This window comes from Heteronotia binoei, chromosome 13 (genome assembly GCF_032191835.1).
Source record: "Heteronotia binoei isolate CCM8104 ecotype False Entrance Well chromosome 13, APGP_CSIRO_Hbin_v1, whole genome shotgun sequence".
Taxonomy (NCBI): Eukaryota; Metazoa; Chordata; class Lepidosauria; order Squamata; family Gekkonidae; genus Heteronotia; species Heteronotia binoei.
This window is the reverse complement of record NC_083235.1, coordinates 17188001-17208729: the sequence shown is the minus strand read 5'-3', so window position 1 is coordinate 17208729 and position 20729 is coordinate 17188001. Positions and strand designations below refer to the sequence as shown.

At 47.6% G+C, this 20729-nt stretch overlaps 1 protein-coding gene across 2 annotated transcripts; it reads left to right on the top strand.

Moving 5' to 3' along the window:
• Positions 1-448: 448 nt before the first annotated feature.
• CCDC115 (coiled-coil domain containing 115) lies at positions 449-8997 on the top strand. Of its 2 annotated transcripts, none has more exons than XM_060252410.1 (6): positions 449-633; positions 1474-1602; positions 3308-3411; positions 4193-4305; positions 5945-6106; positions 8743-8997. In XM_060252410.1, the coding sequence occupies exons 2-6, from the start codon at positions 1474-1476 to the stop codon at positions 8859-8861; spliced, it is 627 nt and encodes a 208-aa protein (XP_060108393.1). In that variant the 5' UTR covers positions 449-633; the 3' UTR covers positions 8862-8997. The 2 variants fall into 2 exon arrangements, with proteins under 2 accessions (XP_060108393.1, XP_060108392.1); XM_060252409.1 differs by having other exon boundaries at positions 538-740.
• Positions 8998-20729: the final 11732 nt, after the last annotated feature.

The window sequence follows — 20729 nt, the reverse complement described above, 5'->3', positions numbered from 1 at the left end:
TAAAGGTACAACTTGTCTACTGCTTTGTTACATTATCTCTGTACGTGAAAGCTGCCTGAGTAAAAATAGCAAAAATCTAGATGCAATACGCATTATTTAGTGTAGTGTGGGTGCACCCAAAATGTATCTGAAAACGTGTGCATGCATAGGAAAGCCTATACCAAGAATAAAACTTTTGTTTAGCGTTATCCCATGTTGTTCACGTGAGTGCCACCCTCTTTTTGCCCCGCCTTTGGCAGATTCCACTGGAAGCCGTGGTAGATGTGCTGATCGCTTGTTGAACTCTCTTTGGAGGGAGGGACGGTAATAGACATTCGCCGGAAGTCGCCCTTGTTCAAGATGGCCGCTGGGGCATCCACCGCCTCGGTGACCGCTCTGCCCTTGGCAAAGATGGCCACCAACGAGCCCTCTCGCGATGAAATATGGGTAAGTGGCTAAGCCGGTTTTCTGGTTTCTCCGACTCTATTCAAGGGTGATTGGCGAAAAAGGATCACTGCTGAAAGTTCGATTGGTGGTGGAGGAGAAAGAGGCGGGAGCAAGATTGGAGAAGTGAGGCCAGGAGGAAGTAAATAAAGAGAGGGCATTAGAAGGAAACACAGAGGAGAGGTGAAAGTTATTCCATGAACAGAAGAGGTGAGGCTAATAGTTTTTTCCCTTTGCAAGGTGGTCAGTGCCTCTGGTCTCTGGAGAGGGTAAGAACAGAAGCGCGGGGGAGATCCACTAGAGAAAAATCCCCAAAGGTATAAGCACCAACTTTTTAATAATAGGGAAATTTTTTCGTTTCAACAAAGCTTTTCTCTAGGCAGGATGTAGCAAAGAAACAAAGAGGAAGAGGGGAAAGAGTAACAGATGCTATTGGTTGCTATGCAAAAAGCAAAACCTGTGTGATACTTTATATCAGGGGTGGCCAAACTTGCTTAATGTAAGAGCCACATTGAATATACATCAGATGTTTGAGAGCTGCAAGACATGAATGTCAGAGGCTTGAGAGCTGCAAGACAGGAAGGAAGGAAAACAGATGGAGGGAGGAGGGAAGGCGAGGGGGAAAGAAAGCAACATTAAATGCATTCTCTAAACCACTGGACTGGCTTGGCTTGGAGAAGTGGTTTAAAGAGGGAAATCCCTTCTCCAAGCTGGCCAGCAGGGTGGTGAGGGCTTCAAAAGCCACACAATATGTGTGAAAGAGCCACGTGTGGCTCCTGAGCCACAGTTTGGCCACCCCTGCTTTGTATTGTAGTGCCAAAGGATAAAACATATGGGAAAAGAATATTTTCTTTCCTTCAAAGAATCAATTTGTGATTACGGAGCTAATGAGAAGACTATTCCTTATTATTTACGTAGTTCCTTCAGCTTATGGAAGCTTTCCCAGGGTAACTTAAGAGGGGACTATGTGAACCAAATTTAGTTGGAGTGGAGAAATGACAGAGAGCAGATAGAGGAGACTAACATTGTGGCCTGGGTTTTTTTCCTCAGATGGCTCCGGCGGAGGACAGGGGACCAAGTGAAGTATGTGAGGAGCTGGACCAGACCATTCTTCACCTTTTTGATGTTTTGGAGTCACTCCAGACAAAAAAGGAATCTTTTAACCGCTTGGTGGAACAGGTGAGACCTTGGTTCAGGGGAGCTTCTAGAAAAGTCTGCATCTGCAACCTGTGGAGTTCTCACTGTGGCAGTTATACTGCTGCTGTTTATGGAGATCTGGTGCAGAAACTGCCTTCGTAACACTTGTTTCCCTCCTTAAATTTTGGGAGAATTACTCCTGGAAGCCAGACCCAGGCTGCTCACCGTAGGCAGCCAGTACAGGATAGCCTCCTCTCTATCCTCAATGAAAAAACAGGGACAGGGAGAAAGACTAAACAACCAGAAAACACCAGATATCTCCCTTGTATAATGGAAACAATGTACGTAATATCTCCAACACATAAATAATACACAAAACACTAGTATTACTTATGAGAAAAATTCAAAACGTTGTAACACACACACTGTTGCCAATAAATACAATATCCAGAATAACATAAACGAAACCACCAAGTTCAATTACAGTTCCAGGCTTCCAAGGAATATGTAAAGACTTGTACAACACTCAAAGGTGATGTAAATATATTCTCCAACTGTGCATAAAGTATGTTCTCAACAGAATTTCAGTCGCTACATTTCCCGTTTTGATTAGTATCTTTGTCAGGAGATGCACGTAGGAATAACTTAAGCCTTTCCTCTGAGGCTCTTTAAACCATATGTCAGCTTCAAAAATATTTATTTTAATATTTCTTATCTCTGGAGCCTTACAGCCTCTGTAATTTTCATGACTCAGTGGTACATACTTTCTGTTGGGCCAGTAGCATTCCTGGCCCAACAGGAAGTATGTACCACTGGGTCGTGAATATTATGTGGAAATATTAAGTGCATTGTTTTCATTATATGTGGAGAAACATCATTTTAGGCCTGTGCTTGTCTGGGAGTTGGCTAGAGGAATCTTAAACCCTAGGCAAGGCTTTGGCCTAATCTATTCCTCCTTCACCCTCCCCTCCTGTCTGGGAACAGCAATTCTGAGGAGGCCTCCTAGAGTGACAGGTAGTCTGTCAGGCTGGTCTCCCAGAATGCTGCAGGGAGGTAAACCAGTTCCTGGGCAGGAACGGAGTTTTATATTAGAGGTTTTTGGAGGGAAACGGGCAGTTAAAAGTTGTCAGGGGAAGCTGACAGTCAGTTAAGTTTGATTTGCGTCTTGGAGGCTGGTGAGTCGGTTCTGGATGGTATGGTCAGGGCCAGTTGTATGTTAGGGAGAGAAGGAGCGTTTATCCCTACTTTCATTTTTTACTTCTGTTCACCCTGTATTTAAAAATACCTGTAAATAGTTGCTTGTTTTAAATAAATGTTTTATTTGTTTAAAAGGTAGTCCCTCTGTCCCACATAGGTTCCCCAACCGCCTTAGACCATGCTACTGAAAGAGAGGAGTCCAGGGAAGGCACACAGTTGGCAAGGGTGCCAATCCTCCAGGGGTGTCCCAAAGAAGGACTTTGGTCTCTGTCATAACCAGGTGCTGGGTTGGCAGAGGACCTTGAGACCAGGCCTCAGAATTGGCGAGGGGGTTGGGAGTCTTGTTCCTCTCGGTCAGGAACCCCTAAATTGAACAGGTGGTGGCAGCGTGCCCTAGTGGTGGGAAGAAGATAAGCTCCCTCCAAGGGCTGGCAACTCAAAAGGGACTTGACGGGACCGGGTCTGAAGGCAGAATCGGGCTGGTTCCATCACACTATACAAGGGAGATATCTAGTGTCCTCTCTAACCTTGTCTGTCTCTTTGTCCTCAGGGTTGGTTCTCCCTCTCCAAGTCACGCTATGCCATGGGTAACAAGTCTGTCTCTGCTCTGCAGTATGGGCATCAGATGACACCCCTGGTGCGAGTGAACACTGGGTAAGAGGGTCAAATGCAGGACTGAGACCTGAATTTCACTGCTTGCGTTTGACTTGGGAACGATGGGAGTGGTAGAAACTTAACAGCACATTTCGCCACCGGTAAAAGGTGTAATGTGGATTTTGTGCCTGTTTTTGCCTTCTCGCTTATCTTCCTTGTCGCTGGAGGCATTGTGACTGGAACCAGAGCTGTTCAGAGCCATCCAGAGCAGAGTTACATCATTCTAAGCCAGGGGTGGCCAAACTGCAGCTTAGAGCCGCATGTGGCTCTTTCATACGTATTTCGTGCCTCTCAAAGCCCCCATTACTCTATTGGGCAACTCAGAGAAGACATTTGTCTTTTTCAATCACTTCTCCAAGCCAATGCATTTAAAGTTAAAGTTGTTTTCTTTCCCTCTCCCCTCCCCACTTCCTTCCTTCTTTCCTACCTACCTACCTACATCGGATGTTGACGTCTTGCAACTCTCAAACACCTGACGTTTATTCTACATGGCTCTTATGTTAAGCAAGTTTGGCCACCCCTGTTCTAAGATCTACTGACTTCAGTTGACTCAGATGGGTATAACTCTTCTTAGAGGCAGCACTGTTGATTTTTCAGATTCAATAACCACTTAACGATATAGTTACACTGAGAATGGTCATGGAATGGTTCCTTATTGTCTGCGCTGTACTCCTCCGAGCACTAAAATACTGGGATCTCTGCCACCTAAAGCCCAAGGATGAACTGCTGCTGGAGTATATTGCTTGGTGTCTCATCTTCCTGTTTTCTTTGCTCAATCTAGAAAGAATAAAAATGGCCAGGTGGAGTTTCGTGTGGTCTCGGAAGCTGCAGATTCTGCAAAGCCAAAGGCTGACAATACAACAACTATTGAAGAAATTGGTCCCAGTGACCAAGGTGAATGAACACACCCAAAGATTTAAAGACTTTCTGGCTGGGAGAATCAGGAAATGATGGTCAGGACCTAAGGGAGCTTTACTGGGCATGCTCCAGAGCCCAACCCACGACACCCTGCCTCCTCCTGTTTACGTGCTGTTTCTCCCATTGCTGCCTTGCTTGCCCATTCGCTCACAACATCCCCAGTAGCTCTCCTCTACAGTGGCGCCTTGCTCACCCTCTCTTCTTTCCTGCCCTTGCCTGTTTATCAGGTTGCTAGGCAGCCGTGGGTTTTGGCTTTTCACCTTGCAAGGTAAAGAATTTGAAAAATTCCTGTGTCGTCCCCCCCCCCCCGCTTCAGACTTTTTGCACAACTGGAGGCTGTCTCAGATTTGTAGAAAAATCTCCTGTATCTGTACATGGGCCTGATCTGTTGATTTAATGATCTGCATTGAGTGCCACGTTGAAAATTGGATATAATGAAATATGCCACTCCCTGCTGAGTAGATATTAAAAGCCAAGGATTTCTTCGATCATTGCACTGAAAAATAGAAGCAACAGAAATAAAAAATACCCCATTCAGTATCGTAATTGTGAATTGTTGTGGAATAAAAATCCTCATTCCAGACAACCCCTCAGGCAGTTACAACAAGCCTGTAAGATGAATTTTTACTTTTCTGCTATCCTAGTAAAATTATATGTTGGCATCCCCATGGCGCAGAGCGGTAAAGCTGCAGTACTGCAGTCCTAAGCTCTGCTCATGACCTGAGTTCGATCCCCGTGGAAGCTGGGTTCAGGTAGCCAGCTCAAGATTGACTCCGCCTTCCAGCCTTCCGAGGTCGGTAAAATGAGTACCCAGCTTGCTGTGGGGAAAGTGTAGATGACTGGGGAAGGCAATGGCAAGCCACCTTGTAAAAAGTCTGCCATGAAAACGTTTTGAAAGCAACGTCACACCAGAGTCGGAAATGACTGGTGCTTGCAAAGGGGACTACCTTTTAAAAAAAAAAAAAATCCTACAGTAGAGTTCACAAAAGGAATTTAAGCAAACAAAGAATGAAAATACAAGAACAAACTAAAGCAATGTGGACTTTGCAGAATGTTTTTTTAGCATTTGTAACCTCTTTCTGTTCCTTTTTGAAATAAGCATTTTCATGGCAATGAGAAATTTTTAAGAAATGATTAACATTTAATATTTTTCTTGATACATGTAGTCATTCTGTTACTAAGTAATGCACTGTACTTTCGGAATCTTTTTACACACTAAAATGATGTAAAAATTGGTCACTGAGAGATTTCGCTTTGACCAAGCACTGTTCTGTTCTGCAACTGAAAATCTCCCCAGATGTTCACAGGGCTCTTTTTCTAGCAGGTGCTCCTCTGCATATTTGGCATGCCCCCCTGATGTAGCCAATCCTCCAAGAGCTTAAAGGGCTCTTAGTACAGGGGCTTACTGTTAGCTCCAGGAGGATTGGCTACATCAGGGGGGCGTGGCCTAATATGCAGAGGAGCTCCCGCTAGATAGAAAAAGCCCTGCGTTGGAGCCTGTTTCCCCGAACCTTCTGGAAAGATGCTGCCTCCTGGTTCAGGGGCTCATGTGGTTAGGGCTGCATTTCTCTTCTCCAAGCTACCTGTGCCGAAGGTATTATTTTAATATTTTCAGCATTGCGACGGCGAAAGGGTGCAGGAAAACCAGAGGCTCCGGCCCAACCCCAGGAAGAAATCTCCCAGCCTGCCGAGAAATTAGGGAAGCAAGATCCCCTCACTTGGTTTGGTATCCTGGTGCCCCAAAGTCTGCGACAGGCGCAAAAGACCTTCCAAGAAGGTGAGAAAACAGAATCGGTTACCCCTGCATCCAGCCTCATCCAGCTTCTCGGAGCCAGTTTGGTGTAATGGTTAAGTGTGCGGACTCTTATCTGGGAGAACCGGGTTTGATTCCCCCACTCGCAGCTGCTGGAATGGCCTTGGGTCAGCCATAGCTCTCATAGAGGTTGTCCTTGAAAGGGCAGCTGCTGTGAGAGCTCTCTCAGCCCCACCCACCTCACACAGTGTCTGTTGTTGGGGGGGGGGGAAGTAAAGGAGATTGTGACCGCTCTGAAACTGAGATTCAGAGTGCAGGGCAGGATAGAAATACAAGTTCTTCTTCTCCTTCCCAGGGCTTTTTGGGTAGCAGGAACTCCTTTGCATATTAGGCCACCCACCCCTGATGTAGTCAGTCCTCCTTGAGCTTACAGTAGGCCCTGTAAGAAGATGGGTGTGTGGCCTAAAATGCAAAGGAGCTACATCAGGGGGTGTGGCCTAAAATGCAAAGGAGCTACATCAGGGGGTGTGGCCTAAAATACAAAGGAGCTCCTGCTACAAAACAAGCCCTGCTCCTTCCCAGTTCCACCCATAGCCCTGGAGAAGTAAGAAAAGACTTGTGATGCACAGGTTTTTCTTCTGCCTCCTGCTGCTAGTAGCCATTTGGATCATTAGATCCAGTAACCGCTGCTCAGAGAGCCTCTGTGGTGCGCAGCAGTCAGAGAGAGGGTTGGATTCAGATCTGCTGCGGAAGCTTGCTGGGCGACCTTGGGCTTGACCTCCCTCGCAGGGTTGTTACTGTGGAGCTAAAAGGGAGTCGAGGAGAACAACGCGGTAACCTGCTCTGGGGCTGGGAAGAAAAGCAGGGTCTGAATCTCTAAATAGATGAAAATGAACTGTAAACTTTTCTGAGGATGAGCCCCGTTGGACCGCCCTTTGTCAGCACTACAAACGTCAAGCTGCCTTGGAAATGTCGTCCTAGCGCAGGGGTGGAAGAACTTGTTTAACACAAGAGTCACATAGAATAAACATCAGATGTTGGAGAGCCACAAGACATGAACATCGAGATGTTTGAGAACTGGAAGGAAGGAAGAAGAAGATATTGGATTTATATCCTGCCCTATACTCTGAATTTCAGAGTCTCAGAGTGGCTCACAATTGCCTTTATCTTCCTTCCCCACAACAGAAACCCTGTGAGGTAGGTGGGGCTGAGAGAGCTCTCACAGAAGCTGCGCTTTGAAGGACAACTCCTGTGAGAACTATGGCTGACCCAAGGCCATTCCAGCAGCTGCAAGTGGAGGAGTGGGGAATCAAACCTGGTTCTCCCAGATAAAGAGTCCACACACTTAAGCAGTACACCAAACTGGACGGGAGGGAGGAAGGAAGGAAGACAGATAAGGAGAGAGAGGTAGAAAGAAAGCACCTTTAATTGGCTTGGTTTGGAGAGGTGATTTAAAGAGAGAAATGCCTTCCCCAAGCCAGCTGAAGGGGTGGGGGGCTTCAAGAGCCACACGATATCTGTGAAAGAGCCACACGTGGCTCCCGAGCCGCAGTTCGGCTACCCTGTCATAGCGCACTGGGACCATAGAAGGTAAAAGAGGCACAGAAGGTTGGGAACTTCCGGTACTCAGGCGAAAGCTGCCCTTGACAGCGAGCCTCACTCGGGATGCAGAGAGGGACGCCACTCTATCCTTGCATCTCTTGGGTGAAAGTCCTATGCACCACATGGTGGCAGTCAAGTCCCTTTCATAAAAGAAGTGCCATGTTGGGACTCTCCCTTTTTTAAAAATAATAAATAGATAAAAGTTTTTTATTGGAACTCACAGATGCAAAAATGACACAGCACACCAATATACATAGTCGAAATACAATAAAAATTAAATTTCAAAAATAAATCAGTTTTTCTGTAGCATGGGTTCTTTGGCACAATGTCGTTTTCCATCAAATAAGCAACTAAAGGAAACCAAACCATTACTGCACGTTGTTCCTATTGGTCTGAAGAGCAATCATAAGTGTTGCAAGCTATTTTCTTTAGCGCAAACAGGGGTGGCCCAACTTGCTTAACGTAAGAGCCACACAGAATAAATGTCCGGGGTTTGAGAGCCGCAAGACAGGAAGGAAGGAAAATGGAGGAGGGAGAGGTGGACAGAAAACAACTTTAACTTTAAATGCATTCTCCCAGCTGCTGGCTTCTCCAAGTTTGTCCATGGAGCAGTGGGGGCTCCGAGAGCCACACAATATGTGTGAAAGAGGCGCATGTGGCTCCCGAGCCTCAGTTTGGCCACGCCTGGTCTATGATATACCTTTGTTCTATTGAGGGTATTGACTTTTTGACCCATTTGGAAGCTATTGTAAGTCTGGCTGCAGCGAGTAGAATATTGATTCGCTCAGTCGTACTTTTACTAAGTTTTGGGTCGTTCCAGTTGTTCAGCAGGCCAGTGTCTGGTTCTAGGAGGAGGTAATATCCTGTGGTGAGTTTCATTTGCACTTGAAGGGACTCTTTCCCACTGCCTGCCCTCTCCGTAAGCCGAGCAGCTTCTGTGTCCAGGATCTCATTTCCTGGCATCCTTCAACTTGACTCAGCTCTCCCTAGAGAGAAGGAACCCAGATTCTGTTTCATAATTCAATATGCAATCCAGCCTGCCTCTCTTTCTCCCCCAGGAATCCGCTTGGCCGCAGAAATCGCCTCAATGCAAAGCGAAATCGAGACCACTCGAAGACAGTACCGTGGCTTGCTGGAAGAAAAACGACGGCTCTTGGCCAAAGAGGAATGCCCTTGAACAGCTGCGACTGCCTCCTCATCAAGACTCAGCTGGTGGCCTGTATTTATTGCCCGTGTCTCTGGAAGACTCCCAGCGGCTTGTCTTCATCTGTACATAATGTTCCGATTAATAAATAAGGACCCTTTTTACATCAGCGGAAAGCCTGCCAATAGAGATCCTGTTGCCTGTGGGTTTTGAAAATGCAACATGACTGAGGAATGTGGTCCAGTGTCTGGTTTTTAAGTCATAAAAACATCTGAAGGGCCCTGCTGGATCAGACCGGCTGGATCAGATGCTGGATCCATCTAGTCCAGCATCCTGTCTCACATGGTGGCCACCCAGTTCCTTTGGAGGGCCAACAACAGAGCAGAGAGGCCCGAGGCCTTCCCCTGATAAGAACAGAAGAAGAGCCCTGCTGGATCAGATGAGTTGTCCCATCCAGTCCAGCATCCTGTCTCACAGTGGCCAATCGGTTCATCCGGAGGGTCAGAAAGGCTTTCCCCTGAGAAGAACATCAGAAGAGCCCTGCTGGATCGGATGAGTGGTCCATCCAGTTCAGCATCCTGTCTCACACAGTGGCCAGCCAGTTCCTCTGGACAGCCAGCAACAGGGCAGAGAGACCGAAGCCTTCCTCTGATGTTACCTCCTGGCACTGCTGTTCAGAGATGTTCCTGCCTCTAAACATGGAGGTTCCCTTGAGTCTCTGTGGCTAGCAGCGACAGATTCAGGGAGGAGAGATCTGTCTAATCCCCTTTTAAAGCCGTTTATGTCTTTGGTCATCACTGCACCTTCTAGCGGCAACTTCCACATTCTGTTCGCTCGCCGTGCAAAGAAGCGTCTCAGATCAGTGGTCCTCTGGCCTCTGTCTAAAACCCACCAAGGAAGGAGAGCCCACCCCATTCCTGAGCAGCTGATTCTGCCACTAACCGGTGTTCCCTCTAAGCGGAGTGAGCGTGAGCTCGCTCACAGATTTTCAGCCTCCGGCTCGCACTTTTTTGTCTTAGCTCAGGAAGGATGACACCCCCCCCCCCCCCCGAGCACAATCATTGATGCAGTCGCTCACCGCTTTCATGCCAGCAGCTCACAAATTAGAATTTTTGCTCACTAGACTCTGCAGCTTAGAGGGAACATTGCCACTAACCCCTTGATTGTTGGAAGTTTTTCCTCCAATCCCGCTGATATCCTCCCGCCTGCAGTTTAAACCTGTTATCACGGGTGCTGCAGGGTTGCCACTTTCAGGAAAGTCAGGGAAATGGAAATGGGTCTGAAGTCAGGGGAATTGTGATTAAAATATATTCGAGCAGTGGATCTTTGAGCTGCTGCTGCAAGGGCATGATCTGTTCTCGTGGCAACTGGAACAGAGAAGTGGCAGAATACAAGTAAAAATGATGCCCTTTCCCAGTCTGCCTTTTTTCTCAGCTCCACCCCCAGCAACCAGCCTAATGTGCTTGTTTAGCTCTGTCCCTGTATGATTTCCAAGGTCTGCCTGTAGCGTTTGCAAAGCAAACCTAGTTTAAACGTTTAGCAAAAATACAAACTTTAAGCATCTAGCTGTTTTCATCCCTGCCTGCTAGTACTGCATTTAACTTACATATAAAGATAAGCACATTTTTGAGTCATGCTTGTGTATGGAATGGACGTGTTGTCTCCTACTAAACCCTGCACGGGAGCCCCGTGGCGCAGAGTGGTAAATCTGCAGTACTGCAGTTGGAGCCCTCTGCTCACGACCTGAGTTCGATCCCAGTGGAAGCTGGTTGAGGTAGCCGGCTCCAGGTCGACTCAGCTTTCCATCCTTCCGAGGTCGGTAAAATGAGGATCCAGCTTGCTGGGGGGAAAGCGTAGATGGCTGGGGAAGGCAATGGCAAACCACCCCATAAAAAGTCTGCCGTGAAAACCTGAAAGCGACGTCACCCCAGAGTTGGAAACGACTGGTGCTTGCACAGGGGACTACCTTGACCTTTGAACCCCGCACAGAGTTGCAAATGAGTTTTGCCGCAGTTGTCTTCCACCATCAGCTGCAACAACATCCAAAAGGATGGAATGAGACCTAGCAGTAATTTACAGAAGTCTTGTGTGTGTGTTGCTTCTTCTCTGATGTCCGTCAATCCTTTTCCCTAAAGTTTTGGGGCAAGTTAAAATAGTGTTTTTGTGACTCTGGTATGCCTCTTACATGATTAGTACATTTTTAAATCCTGTGTAACAGATAGAATCCAATGCTTCCCCCCCACACACACACACACACACACAAACTCTGGGGCAGTGATGCTCTGTATTCCTGGGGGTTGTGGGGTGGGGGGGCAACAGTGGGAGGGCTTCTGGAGTTGCGGCCCTGCTGGTGGACCTCCTGATGGCACCTGGCTTTTGGCCACTGTGTGACACAGTGTTGGGCTGGATGGATTATTGGCCTGATCCAACATGGTTTCTCTTAGGTTCTTGACATAAGAGAATGCAAACAGACATTATGTCTGGGGCAGTGATGCTCTGTATTCTTGGGGGTGGGGGGGGGCAACAGTAGGAAGGTTCTGGAGTTCTGGCCTTGCTGGCAGGCCTCCTGATAGCACCTGAGTTTTGGCCACTGTGTGACACAGAGTGTCCTCAGCCTGATCCAACACGGCTTCTTTTAGGTTCTTATGTCTGGGGCAGTGATACTCTGTATTCTTGGGGGTGGGGGGGGGGGGCAACAGTAGGAAGGTTCTGGAGTTCTGGCCTTGCTGGTAGGCCTCCTGATAGCACCTGAGTTTTGGCCACTGTGTGACACAGAGTGTCCTCAGCCTGATCCAACACGGCTTCTTTTAGGTTCTTATGTCTGGGGCAGTGATACTCTGTATTCTTGGGGGTTGGGGGGGGGGGCAACAGTGGGAAGGTTTCTGGAGTTTTGGCCCTGCTGGTGGGCCTCCTGATGGCCCCTGGGTTTTGGCCACTGTGTGACAGAGGGTTGGACTGGATGAGCCACTGGCCTCATCCAACCTGGCTTCTCTTATGTTCTTTGAAAGCCTTCAGATTCTATAGGCTTCCTGAAACTGGTTGGGCCTGATCGTTAATTCGAATAGCTGGCCAGCAGGCATTCCATTTAAGAGCAGGGCTTGGTTGCCTCCAGCAGACCGAACCCGTCTTCTCACTCGCCTTTTTTCGACTCTCCCAAGGGCTAGTCCTTACATCCAGTCACAACCAAGAGTCATCTCTCCCTCGGGCATTTTCCGGAGCCAGAGACGGACTTGTTTAACCATTAATTTGATTTTCTCCAAGCCCTTGCCTGTCAGACTCTGACAGATTCACAATGCCCAGGTCAGAATGGAAAGCGAGCATTGTAAGAACCCCCCTCGGGCTTCGACTGGCGAAGGAGAGAAGATGACGGATCGATTCAATTTGCCCACTGCCTCCTCTGCAAGGCTGTATACGGTTTACAGCATCGTTAAAAAGATTTCATTTCCATGAATATTATAAATTCAGGGAATATTACCCTGAAATTGTATAAATTTCCCAGCTGATGCTACATGAACCCACCAGACTAATCGCAACAGTTAACGGAATGTGTTTCTAAACAGAAAGGCGCTGCTCTGGTCCCACGTACTTTAGAGTGACTCCATCACGACAAACAGTTTGAGCAACAGAAGTCTATGATCCCTAAATGGGTCTCTTCTCCTACAAGTGTTGTGCTCGGTGTTTCAGTCTTGGCCCACAACTGGGTTCCTGAGTACATTAACGCTTCAATAGATCTCCCAAGTAGGATTGCAACCCATGTTCCCGCTAAGCTGCAGGGTCTTGTGAGCAAAGATTCTAATTTGGGAGCTACTGGCGTTAAAGTTAACAAAGCAGTAGACAAGCAGCACCTTTAAGACCAACTAAGTTTTATTCAGAATGTAAGCTTTCGTATGCTCTTAAGCACCATCAGACAAATGGGAATGGAAGCAGCAATTCTTAATATGTGGGCAGTGTAGAATCATGGGGATGTTTTTAGCAGATTAAAAGAATCGCAAATAGGGATCTGTGTTTTGTTAGTGTTAGGGCAAAGCAGGGCTGAAAAAAACACTGGAGGGTGATAAAAAGCAGACTGCTGTCGTAGGTGCGAAGTGACATAAATCTAAGTAACATTCTGGCTTTGTTAGTTTAAATAGAGTTAAAGCTGTGAGCTCCTGCATAAATGATTGTGGTCTGGAGTCATCCTTCCTGAGCTAAGACAAAAATGTGTGAGCTGGAGGCTAAAAATCTGTGAGCTGGCTCACGCTAACTCAGCTTAGAGGGAACCCTGGTTGCAACCTCCAGGTAGGTGGTGGTTAGAGATCTCCTGGTATTACATCCGATCTATGAAGATCAGTTCCCCAGGAGAAAATGACTGCTCTGGTGGGTGGCATTAAATCTTGTTGAGGACCCTCCTCTCCCCAGACCCTCCCCTCCCAAGGCTTTGTCCCGCCCAGCTCTCCAGAAATGTCACGACCTGAACCGGCTGCCCTATTTACATGTCTCCACCCACAGCTGACCCGGCCACTAGGCAAACTTGGCAGTTGCCTAGGGGGCTGGCCTTCTGTGGGTGCCAAATTGGGTTCCCCTCATGTGACTTGGACTGCAATCACACACACTAAAAATTGCACTGTCAATCCACTTTCAGTGTACATTCCAACTGGATGTTGCCAGTTCACGCAGTAAAAATCCAGTTGAAAAGTGCATTATTCAGCACGTGCGACCGTAGCCTTGGTGATGTTATCAGTGCAGAAGCAGCATCAGAACTTAGCCTTGCCTTCAGTGCCAGGCAGTCGGGCTGGCCCTGTCTCTACTTCGTTCACACATGCTTCCCACCCTGAGAGAGGGATTTAGGAGGGAGGAGCTGTACAGATTCCAATTGACAGAAGTCTTGCACTGCAGAAGTCTTGAACAATTCTAGCAACGTGTGGCTGGACTTTAGAGAAACTACTGAGTGAAGGTTTTTCTCTTCTGTTTCATTTGGCATATTCACAATACCACTGGCCCTCCTCTCTAAACAGCCATCTCGGTGTGGTTAGGAGCGGTGGATTCTAATCTGGAGAACTGGGTTTGAATCCCCACTCCTCCATACGCAGCTGCTGGATGACCTTGGGCCAGTCACAGTCCATTCAGGGGGTGTGGCCTAATATGCAAATTAGTTCCTGCTGGGCTTTTCCTACAAAATGTCCTGTGTGAAACAACGATGATGTTGGGGTGTGTGGCCTAATATGCATATGAATTCCTGCTGGGCTTTTCCTACAAAATGTCCTACATGAAACAACGGTGATGTCGGGGTGTGTGGCCTAATATGCAAATGAGTTCCTGCTGGGCTTTTCTGCAAAAAAGCCCTGGTTGATCCTATGAATCAATAACCCCCAAATGTCACTCAGGTCTTGCAAACTGAAGGCCTTTGTGGCTTCCTTGATTGAGTCAGTCCATCCTATGTCAGGTCTTCTTTTCCTTCCAGTTTTCCTTGCATTGTTGTCTTTTCTAGTGACCAAAGTACAATAGCTTGTCACTTTAGCTTCTAGGAAGAGTTCACGCTTGATTTGACCTAGGACCCAGTGGTACACAGTATCCCCAGGGCTCGTTTTGTAGAAAAATAGGTGGCAGAGCTCATTAGCATAACTCATTAGCATATGCCATCCCCCACCAGCCAAAAGCAACCTGATGCAAGAAAGGAGAGCCCTGGGTGAGCAAAGCCAAACAGGCCTCACTCACCTGGGGCTCTCCTTGGCCACCCCCCCCAGTCAAAAGGCCAGCAAGCCACCTGCCGCCCAAGAAGAGGGGAAAGGGTGGCACGGGCTTCTCCAGGGGCAAATGAGGACTGCCGCGGGCATGGGAAAGCCCCTGGTGGCTGGCTGGCTGCCCGCTCTCCTAATCCAGGGATTGTGATGCAGCTGCACCTCCTATTCAATGGACAAGGTAGGTCGGGAGGAAGAGGGGGAACCCTCAGAAAGGTTCAGGAGCTGCGCTCCTGTGAGCTCCTGCTGAATCCGAAGCCCGAGTATCCCTAAAACAAAATTCTCCTCCACCACCACTTTCCAAATGATGTTGGTGATGAATATTTTGACTATGAATTCATGTGGATAGCCCTGTCAACCTTTAAGACCAGCAAAGTTTAATTCTGCGTATAAGCTTTTGTGTGCAAGCTCACGTCTACCAACATATCTGAGGCAGTGTGCCCGCCCACAAAAGCTTATACCTAGGATTAAAATTTGTTGATCTTAAAAGTGCCCCTGGACTGAAACTTTGTTATTTCAACTATGGTGAGAGTGGAAGTCGTGAGAAGTTAGGAAACCAGCAGGGTTCCAAATGAGCAAGAATTATTCAGGAGGCTACGGAACACAGCAGAAAATGATGGCGCTGACATTTAGAAAGATCACCTCATGGCGTATGCATACAAAATAACATTTTGTTGTTTGGCGAAATGGAAACCACTTGATCGGAACAGATAACAGTCCTGGTGTGAGAATTTGGCAGGGGGGTGTCGCGTCACAAAGCTAGAATAGGTCATAGGAAATCAAATCTCAGGAATGCTATTAATGCCACAACCTTTAATGTGTCCTCTTATCAATGTAAATAATTAGTTGCCTCAGCGAAGACGTGTTAGGAGCCACTTGCAACTAGGAGCCACTTGCAACTACGGCTTGCAAAGATACTCAAAAAATAGAAGAATCAACCCTTAAGAAGAAATCTGTCTTCCAGAAAGAGGAGACCAGATGTCACCCCTTACCAGAATTGCTATCCTCCAGGTGGGGTCTGGAGAGAGACCTCTAAGAATTTCGACTCATTTCCTGATTACAGAGATCATTTCCCCTGGAGAAAATAGCTAATGGCACCAGGGTTTTGGCCTGCTTTGGAAGGTGGTCTCTATGGCATTGTACCCCACCAGGATTCCTCCTCAGGCTCTGTGCCCAAGTCTCCAGGATCTTCCCAACCTGGAGTTGGGAACCGTACTCCTTACTCTGTCACATCTTCAGTCTTCTGTAAGTTTCTCTGCTTTCCATCTATCCGAAGAACTGGCATAGCTTCCTTTGGCAGACAAGTCTTGTTTCAGACCTACTAAGGCAGAGGTGTCAAATGTATGGCCCACAAGCTTGATCAGGCCCCCAGAGGGCTCCTTAATGGCCCACGAGCAACTCACTATCACCTCCTTCCTTCACTCTCTATTGTTTCCTTCTGCATCACAGCCTGCTTTGCCAGGCTTGAGGCTCAATAGTGCAGGAGCTACAGAGCAAAGCCTCTGTTTTCTCCATTGGATGACCAGCACATGAAGCAACTTATGTACAAAAGCTCTCAGTGCCCAGCCATTTCATGTTTTCCCCTGGTTCTTAGGCTCAAAGCATTGACCATGAGATTTCTATAATGAATGTCAATAAATCAAAAGTAGGGTTGCAACTTACAGACACGCACCTGAAGAACACCTGAACAGCATACTCAAGATTCCTACAGCACAGACATTGTCTCCAGATTTTGAGGCAATCGTTCAAAGCAAGAGGTGTCAGTTATCAGAGACCGTTAAACAAAATATTACAAGAGCGCTAATCTTTTAACCATATTTATTTTAAGTTTTTAAAAAATCTTGATTGCGTTGTGTTCTTTATAAAGTTTATATCTGTGCTACCTCACATTACATTTTATGACACACGTGGCCCGGCCCGACAAGATCTCATTTCTGTCAGATCCAGATAGAGTTGCCAGGTCTGATTCAAGAAATATCTGGGGGTTTGGGGGGTGGAGTCAGGAGACTTCAGGGGTAGAGCCAAGAGCAAGGAAGTGACAGGCATGAAAGAACTCTGAAGGGAGTTCTGGCCATCACATTTAAAGGGATTGTGTTCCTCTTAAATGCCTTCCCTCCATTTGGAATAATGAAGGATAGGGGCACCTTCTTTGGGGCCCCATAGAATTGGACCCCCTGGTCTAATCTTTTGGAATCTTGGAGGGTATTTTGGGGAGAGGCACCGGATGCTATGCTGAAAATTTGATGCCTCTGCCTCGAATAACAGCCCCCAGAGATCCGCGGATCAAGTCTCCATTATACCCTATGGAAGTCGGCCTCCATAGGGAATAATGCCCAGCAGACATTTCCCTCCCCCCCTCTTCTGACGACCTTGAAATGGGAGGAGAGCCTTCAAACCAGGGGAATCATCTGTCCTCACCTGGGGATTGGCAATCCTAAATCCAACCTTCATAACAAATGAGCTCAATAACCCCGCATTAAGACAACCACAGCAGCTTCTTGGAGACGCAGATAAGAAATGCAGTTCATTCCCTCAAATAAGGATGTTTGATGCATTACTTCTCCAGGCCTGCTTTTCTTCCACTACACTGAGCGGAAGATGCTTCAGAAGGGCCTGGGAGGCATCATCTTTGTGTCTGTCGGGAGGGAGCACTCCACATTTTGTGCCAGCTCCCCCAGCAGCCCTTCATGGCAGCCATTTTGTAGCAGTGCTCACCATACGACCTGTTCTCAAAAGTCCAAAAGTGCCCACAGGCTTAGCAAGCTTGAGAAATGCTGCTCTAGGATCACTCATTTCTGCCTGGAATTGGTTTTTCGAATCAGTGCATTAAGGTAAATAGGCTGAAATACATTCCAGATAAAATGGAATTGATGGTGGTGGAAGGGGATACACCTGTACTTGGTAGCATGTGTGTGTAACCGGGGTGGCCAAACTTGCTTAATGTAAGAGCCACGTAGAGTAAAAGTCAGATGTTTAAGGGAAGGAAGGAAGGAAATAGATGGGGAGGGGAAAGAAAACAACTTTAAATGCATTGGTGGCTTGGCTTCAAGAAGTGATTTAAAGAGAGAAATGCCTTCTCCAGGCTGGCCAACTGGGTGGTGGGGGCTTCGAGAGCCACACAATATGTATGAAAGAACCACATGTGGCTCCTGAGCCACAGTTCAGCCACCTCTGGTGAATACAGTGCAGTAAAGTTGCAATTCAATTATGGTGACCCTTATGGGGCTTTCAAGCAAGATACTTCAGAGATGGTTGGCCTTTGGCTGGCTCCGCATAGCAACCCTGATCTTCCTTGGTGGTCTCCCATCCTAGTACTAACCAGAGCGGACCCTAGGGTTGCCAATCCCCAGGTGGGGGCAGGGGATTCCCCGGTTTGGAGGCCCTCCCCCCGCTTCAGGGTCGTCAGAAAGCAGGCGGAGGGGAGGGAAATGTCTTCTGGGAACTCTGTTATTCCCTATGGAGATTTATTCCCATAGAAAATCATGGAGAATTGATCCGCGGGTACCTGGAGGTCTGGGGAGGCTGTTTTTTGGGGTAGAGGCACCAAATTTTCAGTATAGCATCTAATGCCTCTCCCCAAAATACCCCCCAAGTTTCAAAAAGATTGGACCGGGGGGGTCCATTTCTATGAGCCCCAAAAGAAGGTGCCCCTATCCTTCATTATTTCCTATGGAAGGAAGGAATTGAAAAGGTGTGCCGTCCCTTTAAATGTGATGGCCAGAACTTCCTTTGGAGTTCAATTATGCTTGTCACAGCCTTGATCTTGGCTCCACCCTAATGTCTCCTGGCTCCACCCCCAATGTCTCCTGGCTCCACCCCCAAAGTCCCCAGATATTTCTTAAATTGGACTTGGCAACCCTGGCGGACCCTGCTTAGCTTCTGAGACCTGATGAGATGGCGCTAGTGTGGACCATCCAGGACAGGTATGTTGGTGGTGTACCCTATCGAAACCAGAGTGGATCCCACAGTTAATCCTAGATTAAGCCTGGCTTACATTTCAAGCAGGGCTGGACCTGCCACTAGGCAAACTAGGCAATCGCCTAAGGTGCTGACCTTCTGAGGGGCACCAAATTGAGCACGCCCCCCATGTGACTGGGTGATGTCATCAATGTGGAAGGGGGTGCCAGAGATTAGCCTTGCTTAGGGTGCCAGACCTCGGACTTCGGAGAATGGTAGAAGACAGGAGAGCCTGGCGTGACTTTGTCCATGGGGTTGCAAAGAGTCAGACTCGACTGTGCGACTGAACAACAACAAGGGTGCCAGACATTCTAGGGCCGGCTCTGATTTCAAGAAGCCATCGTCATAAAGATATATCACCTCTACTCTGTACAACAGGGCTGTCAAGCCCCCAGTCCGGGTGGGGGTTCACCTGCCCAGCAGGTTCCTAACCCACCAGCCCACATTGGGCCGGCGGGGAGAACCTCCCCCGATGTCAGCATGATGACATCACCCGGAAGTGACGTCACCATGCCGGCGAGGTCGTTTGTGGCCAGTCTAGGCGTTTCCGGACGCTCTAGCCATTTGGGAGGGAAAACTCTATGGTACAATAGGTACCATAGAGTTTTCACCTCCCAAATGGCTACAGCGTGCAGGAAAACCATAACGTTTTCCCAGAAACACCTAGAGCGGCTGTGAGCAACATCGCCAGTGCGATGACGTCACTTCCAGGTGACATCATTGTGTCACACATGTGCACACAAATGTCCCCCGCTGGAGAACACAGGGGACTCGCCAACCCTACAGTACAATGGTATGAAACGGTATCAGTTGTTCTGTCAGAAACATTCCAATCAGGGCCCTTTTAACGAGGATTTCTCAAAGGAAATATCTTGACTTTTGTCCTAACGAATGCTCTTCGCAACATTTAAAAATAGCTTGCCATTACACAGAGCCAGTGACGTCCAGGGGCCGAACAGTTCCGTGAAAATAAAACAGGTCATTCAAACACCGCCGCTGTTTGTGGAAGAAACAGAACCGCAGGGTGGCCAGGGACGAAGAAGCTGCCGGATTCAAAGGGGAGCACAATGCTGGGGACTCATTAAAAATTGAGGACTGGCCACCTGAATGGCAAAATCTCCTATTCAGTGGGAACAGGAGGAGGCCAGATGAAAGAAGAGCCAGCCTCTTTTTTGGAAAGGTAACATCTGAAAGAGAACATTGATGTTAGCTCCAGCCAGACCATGAAAGGAACATCAAATGCTATTTTAGGAGGAAAGTCTTCTCCTCTGTTAAATGCACTTATAGAAGATGATGCAATTTTAAGCGGCCAGTTTTTAATTATATCAACACATTTCCCTTCTGTTGGCTTGTGAAATGAGATATCCACAGGGCTTTTTTTGTAGCAGGAACTCCTTTGCATATTAGGCCACACAGCCCTGATGTAGCCAATCCTCCAAGAGCTTACAGGGCTCTTAGTACTGGGCCTACTGTAAACTCCAGGAGGATTGGCTACATGAGGGGTGTGTGACCTAATATGCAAAGGAGTTCCTGCTACAAAAAAAGCCCTGGTTATCCATCCCTTCGCTTAAATGCTGTCAAGTAAAACAGAGCCATGGAGGTTCTGTCCTCTTTCATGCAAAAATGCTAAATGCATTCTTTTGTTCCCCAAACTCCATACAGCAGAGTGTGTTTTGCAATGCTATTCATACATATGGAATCTGCAGCCATCAGTGGCATTCAGAGATAGACCAAAGAAGGGCGGTATGTAAAATGTGGAATGAATCACACCTGTCTCTTGTAGGAACAGACGGAACGCTTGACTTTTTGGTTGACTTTTCCAAAAGAAACTTTTGTTCAGGTAAAAATAAACAAGGAGCAAGTATGGTTGCCAACTCTGGGTTGGAAAATTCCTGGAGATTTGTGAGTGGAAGAAGAAATTGGATTTATATCCCACCCTATACTCTGGATCTCAGAGTCTCAGACCAGTCATAATCTCCTTTTACCTTCCCCCCCACCAACAGACACCCTGTGAGGTGGTTGGGGCTGAGAGGACTCTCCCAGAAGCTGTCCTTTCAAGGACAACTCCTATGAGAGCTATGGCTGACCCAAGGCCATTCTAGCAGGTGCAAGTGGAGGAGTGGGGAATCAAACCCAGGTCTCCCAGATAAGAGTCTGCACACTTAACCACTACACCATACTGGCTCTTGGGAAGTGTGTTTTGGGAGGGACCTCAGCGGGGATCAAT

Excerpts from the sequence above, each read along its gene's own strand:
- CCDC115 (XM_060252409.1), top strand. The coding sequence starts at position 621 with ATGAACAGAAGAGGTGAGGCTAATAGTTTTTTCCCTTTGCAAGGTGGT. Across the intron at positions 1,603-3,307 it reads TTAACCGCTTGGTGGAACAG|GGTTGGTTCTCCCTCTCCAA; the intron begins GTGAGACCTTGG and ends CTTTGTCCTCAG. Across the intron at positions 3,412-4,192 it reads CTGGTGCGAGTGAACACTGG|AAAGAATAAAAATGGCCAGG; the intron begins GTAAGAGGGTCA and ends TGCTCAATCTAG.